Source organism: Phytophthora parasitica (genome assembly GCF_000247585.1).
Source record: "Phytophthora parasitica INRA-310 unplaced genomic scaffold supercont2.3, whole genome shotgun sequence".
NCBI classification, from domain to species: Eukaryota; Oomycota; class Peronosporomycetes; order Peronosporales; family Peronosporaceae; genus Phytophthora; species Phytophthora nicotianae.
The window spans coordinates 1,824,413-1,834,163 of NW_008648989.1; the positions used below are offsets into that span (position 1 = coordinate 1,824,413).

General features: G+C 53.4%; 5 protein-coding genes across 5 annotated transcripts; 3 read left to right on the plus strand and 2 right to left on the minus strand.

The window, feature by feature from the left end:
- Positions 1-1,798: 1,798 nt before the first annotated feature.
- Positions 1,799-2,393, plus strand: PPTG_01734 (hypothetical protein; the record flags this gene model as incomplete). Its single annotated transcript, XM_008895117.1, has 2 exons — positions 1,799-2,125; positions 2,187-2,393. 2 exons carry the CDS (start codon positions 1,799-1,801, stop codon positions 2,391-2,393), a joined length of 534 nt encoding a protein of 177 aa, XP_008893365.1.
- Positions 2,394-2,712: 319 nt separating this feature from the next.
- Positions 2,713-3,057, plus strand: PPTG_01735 (hypothetical protein; the record flags this gene model as incomplete). Its single annotated transcript, XM_008895118.1, has 1 exon — positions 2,713-3,057. The coding sequence occupies one exon, from the start codon at positions 2,713-2,715 to the stop codon at positions 3,055-3,057; it is 345 nt and encodes a 114-aa protein (XP_008893366.1).
- Positions 3,058-6,155: 3,098 nt separating this feature from the next.
- PPTG_01737 (hypothetical protein) lies at positions 6,156-6,353 on the minus strand (the record flags this gene model as incomplete). The annotated part of the gene is made up of 1 exon (XM_008895119.1): positions 6,156-6,353. The coding sequence occupies one exon, from the start codon at positions 6,351-6,353 to the stop codon at positions 6,156-6,158; it is 198 nt and encodes a 65-aa protein (XP_008893367.1).
- Positions 6,354-6,560: 207 nt separating this feature from the next.
- On the minus strand, positions 6,561-7,199 carry PPTG_01738 (hypothetical protein; the record flags this gene model as incomplete). Its single annotated transcript, XM_008895120.1, has 1 exon — positions 6,561-7,199. The coding sequence occupies one exon, from the start codon at positions 7,197-7,199 to the stop codon at positions 6,561-6,563; it is 639 nt and encodes a 212-aa protein (XP_008893368.1).
- Positions 7,200-8,738: 1,539 nt separating this feature from the next.
- On the plus strand, positions 8,739-9,177 carry PPTG_01739 (hypothetical protein; the record flags this gene model as incomplete). The annotated part of the gene is made up of 2 exons (XM_008895121.1): positions 8,739-8,974; positions 9,108-9,177. The coding sequence occupies 2 exons, from the start codon at positions 8,739-8,741 to the stop codon at positions 9,175-9,177; spliced, it is 306 nt and encodes a 101-aa protein (XP_008893369.1).
- Between the last annotated feature and the right edge of the window lie 574 nt (positions 9,178-9,751).

A 9,751-nucleotide genomic window follows, 5' to 3' on the forward strand; every position in this document is an offset into this window, starting at 1 on the left:
CACGCCGACTCAAGATGGACCACAGATTCTCGATCGGATTTAAATCCGGAGACCTGGCTGGCCACGGAAGCACATGCATGCCCTGTTCCTCGAAAAACTCCTTCGTCCTCTTGGACCGGTGAATGGACGCTCCGTCCTGCTGATAGACGAAATCTGTACCATAATGAAGATTAGCAAAAGGCAGCAGATACTCGAACATAGTGTAGACGTAGTCGTCCGAGTTCTGCTTGCCATGCAGCACTGCGAGCTCCGTCTTGCCAGCAGCGCTGAACCCCGCCCACACCATTACGGATCCGCCACCAGCCTGTCGACGCTTCGTCCGTCGAACCGGCTGGTGAATGTCCCGCCAGTAGGTCTGGAAGCCGTCGGGACCATCAAGATTCCACTTCTTCTCGTCCGAGAAGATGATGGCATCCCAGGACCCGGTGGCATCCGTGTTGAAAATCCTCGCCCACGCCCACTCTTCCCTAGCCACTTTGTCCTCCGCTAAGAGCGGCAAGCTGTTATTCATCTTTGTATAGACTAGCCAGTCGACACCGGCAAGCACTCGCTGAATAGTGCGCACCGATGCCGACAGGCAAAGCTCACTCTTGAGCTGCCGTGCAGAGTAGTCGCCCTTGGCCGCTGTGCGCAGCAGCAAGCGAACCTCTCGGTCCGTCAGAGCAGCAGCAGGTCCAGGTTTTTTCGCTCTCTCTCGCTTCCAAAAAGTACGCGGCTAATAGCCCCACGAGAGCGGCCAACACGTCTCTCAATTTCGCGTTCACTGCAGCCAGCTTCATACAGCCCTTTGATACTTCCCTCCTCTTCGTCCGAAAGTGCTGGCCCCAGTCCCATCGAGTCCAAACAATGAATGAAAGGCGTAGAGCGCTAGTGGCAATTGCTGAATAAATGGTTGGGAGTGATGTAGCCATTTCATTTTTTATCTTGTTGTTTGTATTGGACTGGGTGGTCTTATTAATGGACGCAGACACAAATGTGGTGGCTTGTATACTAGACCCCTCTCAAAATGCGATATCGCCGTCGTTAAAACAAGTCTTAAAAGCGCGATTACGTCCTAAACAATATATCTAAATAGCAAGCCTCAACTCGCAAAATTGAGGGAGCTACGACCAAAAATGTGGCTGGTCATAACAACCTGTCGCGCACTGTACATGTAGGGCTATGCGAAGGCGAATACGAGAGTGTACCGTAAATGTACCTAAAAGTAGCGTTAAATAACATACACACTTCGGAGCCTAGGGTGACAGGGCTCGGAAGAAAAAAAATGATATTGTAAAATTGTAAAATTTGTATGGAACAATATTGATTGTCAAGACCTCCACGATATCCACTGGAAGTTGACCAGTATTGTTTTAGAAGAAGGTGGACCTACATATTGTACACTACCCATATCTATCATACTCATCTTGATCATCAATGCCGTGTTCCGTACTTCCATAAATATGACCTCGTTGGAAAGCTGGAGTCGGCCCTCCCCAAGAATAGCTCCGTTTTCCAAAAACAACAAAAAAAACAAAGTTTTTATCTGATCCTCAGAATCAGTATTACCCAGTATCTGATCTGATGCACATCGGTGCCACAGCAGCGATCATTTTCGCGCGCAGTTCGTATGCGCAGCTTTAATCTTCCCTACAAATTCCTAGTATAAACAATTGAAAGGACCGTTTTAAATCTCTGTTGTCATTTCTATTTTATTTCGAAAAGTGCCAGCAATGTCGCACAACTGTAACGATCTGCGGCTCCACCTCTTGGATATCAGCGCGGTCATTGAGGCGACCACCAACGAGCTGCTTAGGCCATGGAGGTGGGGCTGCTGGAGAAGACGATGCTGTGCCCTCAGTGCACCAGCCCATGCGCCTCACCGCAAAAGAGCGCTACTGGCGCTGCTGTAAAAATAAGCGCCATGGCAACGGGAGCAAGAGCAGCACAGCATCTTCGTGAACTCTTGGTTCTCGAAGATGAATCTCACGCTTTCCCAAGCCCTACGTCTGATGTTTGCGTGGTGTATGCGAGCGTCATCCCCCAAGCCGCACATATGGCCGAGGTCAGCGAGAACACCGTCTCGGAACGGTACGCTGCGTGGCAGGTCTTGTGCTCGAAAGAGCTACTCAACGGTGATTTCAAGGTATAAAAATATGTTGTTATACTCTTAAATTGTAAATAATCTCTAACTGTATTAACGACAGATTGGAGGCGAAGGACACATCGTCGAAACAAACGAAACGAGTCTCAAGAAGAAGTCGACGTACGGTCGTGGCCGTCATTACAAAGAGTTCTGGTTGTTCGGGGGCGTTGACAGGACGACGGGTCAGTGGCTCGGCCGCATCGTTTTCCATAAACGCACGAAGGCCACACTGCTATCCATTATCAAGCATTTTATCAAACCTAGATAAAGACCGTAAACCTTTGTTTCTGACTAATATGAATTTGCGCACGTACGACGAACTCGCTGCACGTAGCATCTCGCACGCTGAGTAGACATCAGTTGTGACGGACTATTGTCACACAAGCAGCTACCGTGCCAACATGGTAGCCAATCAGCACGTAGAACAGTACCACTGGTTGCCGCGGTCTCACGTGTCGAGACCGCGCCGTTAACTATGAATCTCAGAGTTAAACCTTCCAGCTTCCTCCCACTAGTGTACGCTAAGATAACGGATTCTCAAGCCCCGCTACACCTGGTAGCACTTAGTAATCCGCCCAGTGACCAATATGAACGACACGTCGTTGAGCGACGCGTCCAAGATGACCAGCACGTCCCTCGAGCATGCCAGCTTCCCTCCTTTTTCTTCGATAAAATGGGAAACGCTACGTCACCTGGCCGCCGTGACAGGCGAGGCCGCCATCCAGATGTTGCTGACGGCTGGCTCGGAAGCCCAACAACGCCCGATCGCTCAGGAGTTCCGGATACCAGTGCTTCTACTTGACGAGAAAGACCCCTGCGACTCTCGAAGAACGTTCTCCGTGGCACTTCGGAAAGACTACAGCGTGACTGCTTCGCAAGCATTCGACTTCTCTCCGGCCCCGGCACCTAAACTGGAGCCGGAGCCAATGTAGATTGACGCTATCCGGCACTACAATGGGCGACGTGCCATGCCGACATCGACGCGTTCGCCGACCCACGACAGATGAAATGCTTCCGCTGTCGTAAACCTGGTCATCGCGCGGCGGTGTGTCGTGTACCGGCGCCCGTGTTGGCGAACGTCTCCATTGAGACTGACGTCGCCGCTCCAAAATGCGGCGACAATCAGTAGGTGCCGGGCGCCCTACTGGCCGTGAAAGGAGAGATATTCTCGGGAACGGATGAATTTCTGGTGATCGAATTGAGCGGATCCTTTGACTGCGGTATCCCGTGGCTTGCTCGTTACCAGCCCCACATCGACTGGTTGACCCGTACAGTCCGCCTTCGCGACATCGATGTCAACGCGGTGCTGGCGTTCCTCCGTAGAACACTCAAGTTTTGGCCACATGTTGCTGTCATGGCCCCAGACGCCATGTCCATCGATGCATCTGAATCGAGCGATGGCCCTTCATGTGCAGCGTGTGAGCATGCAACATGTGCAGCGTGTGAGCATGCAACATGTGCACGCCCTGAGTATGGCTCTCAGGACGGGCCCGACACGGGCGAGCAGATACCCCCGTGTCCTGATGAGCAGTGGCTCCCAAGTAAACAAGACATGGTTGAGCATGGCCTCCCACATGCAGTCGTAGCTGAGCTCCCGCATGTGGTCGAGCGGGGGCTCCCTGCAAGATCCGATACGGTAGAGACGTGTATCCCGTATCTGGGCGCCGAATCGGTCAATAGTCGCGATTCGACAGACGTGATCGAGCATGTGCTCTCATTTCCTGTCTTGCAGGACGAACAACGTCCGGTCCGCCGTCGTGGTAGACAAACACCATGACGGCCACGTGTTTCTTCAACTACCTCTGTTGATCCGAAGTCTGAAACCATACCGTTATGGTGGGAGATGCCTGCGATTGTCAAGCACGCTTGTACGAACTCGAGGTTGCACACCCTCCGTGCGATGCCAACGCTATCACCAAGCTTCCCGGCCTGTCGTGGAACCATTTCCTCCGCGACTTGAAACACGGCGAGGTTGACCAAGTGTGTATGCTTGTGGTTAAGGACGCCGCATCCATCGCGGCTATCAACGTCGGCCCTGCGGACTCAGCGCCCGTTCCGCGACATCGTCCGAAAGGTGCCGAACCCAAAAGCGCTTGCGAAGTACGGTATGCGGATCAGTCGTTGCCGGCTCTCCAAGCGTCAGGCAACCCTGGGGCTTCCCTAGTCCACGAATTTATCGATATCTTCCCTGACAAGGTTCCAGAGGCCTTGCCCCCCAGATCCCGGCGTGCGGCACGAGATCGACCTCGTGCCCGGATCCAAGTACTGCGTGACTCAACAGTGGCCCCTTCCCCGCGACCAAGTTGAAGCAATTGACGCCTTCTTAGAAAGTCGCCGGCAAGTCGGCCACGTTTCCGATAGCCTGTCACCCCATTCCCGCCCTACCTTCTGCGTTAAGAAAGCGACGAGCGGATGGAGAATTATCCACACTTTCAACGAGCTCAACGACGTCACGATCCCGGCGCAGACGCCGATTCCCCGCAAGGACATGGTGCTCGACACCATGTCGGGCAGCACCACTTACAGCGCGATTCATCTGATGGCTTATATCAGATCCTGATACGAGAAGACGACGTCCCGCTGACCGCTGTCAGCACGCCCAGCGGCATGCTTTGGGAATGGCTCATGATGCCGCAGAGGCTCAAAAATGCCCTGGTCACCTTCAACCGTATGGTGTCCAACCTACTGTGCCCGTATCACGACTTCGCACCCAGCTACATCGACGACACCTTTATTCACAGTCATGCCGAGGACGGCATGATCGACAATGAGGTCCACCTCCGGCACCTCCGTGAGGTGTTCGAAGTGATGCGCGAGAACAAGCTGTATGCGAACTTGAAGAAGTGCAACTTTTGCGCTGCCGAGATCCCAGCACTCGGGAGCTATGTCGGCAAGGAAGGGGTCCGTGCAGACCCAGAGAAGATCGCGGCCATTTGTGATTGGCCAGCTCCGCAGGACCAGAAGCAGCTGAGGCAGTGGATCGGGCTCGCCACATACCTCCACCACTACGCGAAGAACTTCGCCCGAGTCCGTTCACCCGCTCTCGCAGCTCCTCAAGGAGGACGCCACATGGACATGGCGTCCTGAGCACCAGTCGGCATTCGACGCGGTGAAGGCGAGCTTATCCACCGCGCCCGTTCTCATGCTTCCTGACCGCTCGAAGCCGTTCCACATCGTTTGCGACGCAAGCGACTACACCATTGGGTGCGCCTTGATGCAGTTCGGCGACGGCGGGCGCGAACAAGTTAGCAGCTAACAGTCTCGCCACCTGAAGCCGGCGGAGCGCAACTACCCCGTCCATGATAAGAAGATCCTAGCCATGCGCTACGCACTCATCAAGTTTCTCGTGTACCTGTAGCGCGCAGGCCTTCGCCATCTACGCCGAGCACGCTTCGCTACGGACGGCGACCAAAAGCCCGCGCCGATCCCACCGTATGGCGCGATGGTTTTCCCTCTTCTCCGAGTACAATTTTGTCGTGCACTACAAACCTGGCAAGACCAACATCCTCGCCGACGCGCTGTCACGTCGGCCGGACTACGTGCAGTCGGGTCGCCTTGTAGTTGGCGACAAGGACGATGACGAGTGTGCCGTGTGCACAGCCGGAGAACTCGGTGCGTTTGCAGTTGCCGCGAGCAGCCCTCTCCGCGACATGATAGTGACCGCGTACGAGTCCGACGCGGCGTACATGAATGCGATCAAGTACTTGCAAAACCCGTCCGACTCGGCACGGCGACATTTGTCGACGCGCACCCGTTCTTGCGTCGACCGACACGGCCTTGATGGTGATCTGCTGGATTACCAGGTTGATCGTGACGACCCACCGCGCATCGTCGTTCCGCTCGACGACGACCTTCGAGCTCGTCTCATTCACGAGTCCCACGATTCTTCCAGTAGTGAACATATTGGACGCGAGAAGACGGTCGCGTCACTCTCGCGAGACGCACATGCACAAATGGGTGCTCAAATGGATACGCTTCTGCGAAGCGTGTCAACGTGAAGCCCTCGCATTCGAATCAAGCGCCACTTCGTTCACTCGAAGTGGCTACTGCGCCGTGGTCGTCCGTCAGCATGGACTTCGTTTTCGGTCTTCCCCGTGATGTGCAAGGCCGTACTGGAATCCTTGTCTTCGTCGACCGGTTCAGCAAGATGGTCCATATTACTCCAACCGCCTCCACCATCACCGCGAAACAGTCCGCGGCGATCTTCTTGGATATTGTCTATCGGCATCGCGGTCTGCCGTCTTCGATCATCTCCGACCGCAATCCAAGTTTCACTGCGGCTTTCTGGCAAGAGTTGTTCCTCCTCCTCTGGACGCGGTTGAAGATGTCCACCGCGTCGCACCCTGAGACGGACGGCCAGACTGAACGAGCAAACCGAGTCGTCGAATATTTTCTACGCAGCTTTGCTACTTCGTTCAAGTCCTGGAGCACTTTCCTACCGATGGTCAAATTTACCATGAGCAACGCTATCCATGCCTCGACGGGATTCACCCCATTCTCTGTCAACTACGGACGATATCCCCATGTCCCTGCCCCTCTGGGGACGGAGCATCCACACTCGTACCAGCGACGGATCGCGCAGAGGGCGCAGCCGCCCGTCGCGCCTAGCCTCATTCAGCGTTTGCTGGTAACGCCCGATCACTTTCCTCTCCACTCCAGTAACAGGCACCGCCTCCAGAACGCGACGCCACTTTTCATGGTCCGGTCGCGAGAAACCCCGCTCGCGACAGCGCGGACACCCGTCGTCCAGGCGCGCGACGCAGCATCGGCGACCTGCTTCCCGAGACAGACTACAGACCTGCGCAGCCAGATCACCGACGGACAACCGAGCATGATCAGCTTCACGCCTCTGCAGCATCGACTCGTAAGCCTCGCAGCCCTTCAGGTTCCAGCGCTTGACAAACGCCGTCCACACTCGGTCGAGAGACCGGATGGTCACGGTGGGCGTCACCGTGACGTTCTTGCCGAGCGTCGCTCGGAATCTCTCTAACAAGTGCTTCATCTCGTTCGGGCTGCGCGCGTCAAGGTAGGCGCTGCAATCATGCAGCATCCACCGCTCGAGCTCCTCCTCCATTGTTGAAGCGTCTTCGTTCACCTCGGCCCTCGCTGATCCCAATGCCAAATGCCGCGTGTTCTCTATCTAAAGGGGGATAGTGTGACGGGCTATAAGCAGCTACCGTGTCACTACGGTAGCCAATCAGCATGTAGAACAGTACCACTGGTTGCCGCGGTCTCACGTGTCGAGACCGCGCCGTTAACAATGAATCTCAGAGTTAAACCTTCCAGCTTCCTCCCACTAGTGTACGCTAAGGTACCGGGTTCTCAAGACCCGTTACATCTGTAGCGTCCAGGGGTTCCCAGTGGTAAGCAGCTTAATTCAGGCAATATTTTATCAATTAATCTATTACCTATTAGATTGTATTGTGCTTTGCATCAACTTTGGCTTTTTAATAGCGCATCTGAAACAACGACAAATCTATTTCGTGAATCTAAAGCTAGAACACAACCTAACGTTACAAATAGGTTGATCATACCGGATAACAAGGCAACTCTGCAGCAACGCAAAGACACAGCGACAATGCAATGTCCGGCTACTTCTTTCTCAGCTTGTTGACTTGAACAAGTGCTAGCCTGCACACTGTCCTCCTCCTTCACGGCCAATCGGCAAATAACTACGGTTCATTCTCAATTGAAGCGGGATTCGCGTCTTCGGTATCACATTACCGCTACGACGAAACAGTATACGCCAACGAGAAATAAACCGCGTCGAGACCCCCATAACGTTTAGACAGAATGTGTGCAAAGCACAATATTTAGTGTCAATTTAAAGGAACCTAATGTTATTTCTAGACCTGTTTTTGAAGAAAAGGAACATACCAGTTATTATAGAAAAGGAACATGTCAGTTTTTCTGAATAAACGAGCACATCAATTTGCCTGGAAAACTTGCGCATCTTCATGAGGCCTTCCTACTTATCACAGCAAAAACATATTATTAGTGTATTGCTGTAGTACCCAGCGAAAGTAAGCCACGGTTGGGGGAGCCGGCGGAGCTCCCAGGAAGTTTGGCCTAGTGTATTTGCAGGTAAATAGCAAAGCGAATAATTATTGTAGTCTACATGATCCTAGTTGCCTTGGCCCCAAATGGTTGGACGCGAGCCATGTCAAAACAGGACGCGTAACGGTGTATCTTGTCATCTTGAGTGTCGATATGCCGTATACAGCATTGTCGATACTCTGGATACTGTTCAGGATTTGACTCCCCAACTACAACATGTAGGTGGAGCTGGCTGGCTAAGTGCATGCATGCGTAGGACAAAATAGTAGTATCACACTGCCAGATGCAGCCAGCACACGTGTTGGTTGCGTGCCAAACAGATCGTGCGCATGCTGGCTGCTTTGGCATGCAGACTCTGCCACACTCTGCACAGATAGTGGGACGTGGCTACGGACCATCTATTCCGCAGCCGCGTCCCCCGACATTTAGCCAATGAGCTGACTGCCCCTGGTAGCGAGGAGCAGTTAGCTCATTCAGCAATTTCCATTCTAAGCGTCAAGCGCCTGTGCGCGACGTGCCTCGGCCGTGATTCCCGGCACGGCGGCGCCCGTGCGCCATGGACACCGAGCAGCTCAACATGCAGACTACCACTACGTTCTACCTGGACATGCAGACTACCACTACGTTCTACCTGGAAATGCAGACTTCCACTACCTTCTACCTGGACACGCAGACTACGATTACGTTCTACCTAGACAGGCATTGCTTCATCGGGATTCGCCGGCAGCGTGCTGAGCTTGTGCGGGGCAAGTTGAAGGGTTTCGGCCCTGTACTGCTCTTGCGGATGGCTTGGTGTGTTGCTGTGCGGTTCAACGGTTGCAGCTTACACAAACGACAAGAGGCAGAACAGGAACAAGCAATTTATTAGTTATGAAAAAAATACATGCTTTATTGAGCCTGTTGGTACTTGTTTATTCTTCTGTAGCTTCAGCTTCCACTTAGGCGCGCTCCACTCGGTGCCGTTGGCGTCTTCTGTATATGTGTATTTCGTTTGAAGGGGGGTTCACCGCCGGCTCCCAGGTTGGCACCCTGGAGGTTAGGAATTGAACGCGCCCATTGATTCGACGATCCGCCAGGATGGTCCGCATTTGATCCGTAGGTAGTCCCCGCAGGTCGGTACCAGTTGGTAGGACCCATTCCGCCTCACCAGCGTCGTCCCCCAAAGCAGCTGCCTCAATGAGGCGGGACTTAGTGATGCGAGATTTGGGCACAGCAGCTGCTTGATTGCCTCTGCGGTTGAGGCATTACCTTGTTGAACATGAACCCATGTTCTCAGGTAACGAGCCGCAGCTTCATCGAGGCGCCCCCAACCGCGGGCGCGAAGGTGTGCTTGGCACCACTTGAAGAAGGCTGGGAAGGCAGTAGGTAGGGCAGTGTCGGTGCTGGGGCGGCTTGCGATGGTGGAAGTGATAAGAAGAATGAAAAGCAAATTGAGCACAGATAAAATTGAAGTTGAAAGTGAATCTATTATTAATCAGAAAAAAAAATAGACAGGAAGTTCGATTTTCTTTCTTTAGCAAGAAACGACTGTACATGTAGCTACCGGTTTTCATTCCATATTTAATGCAT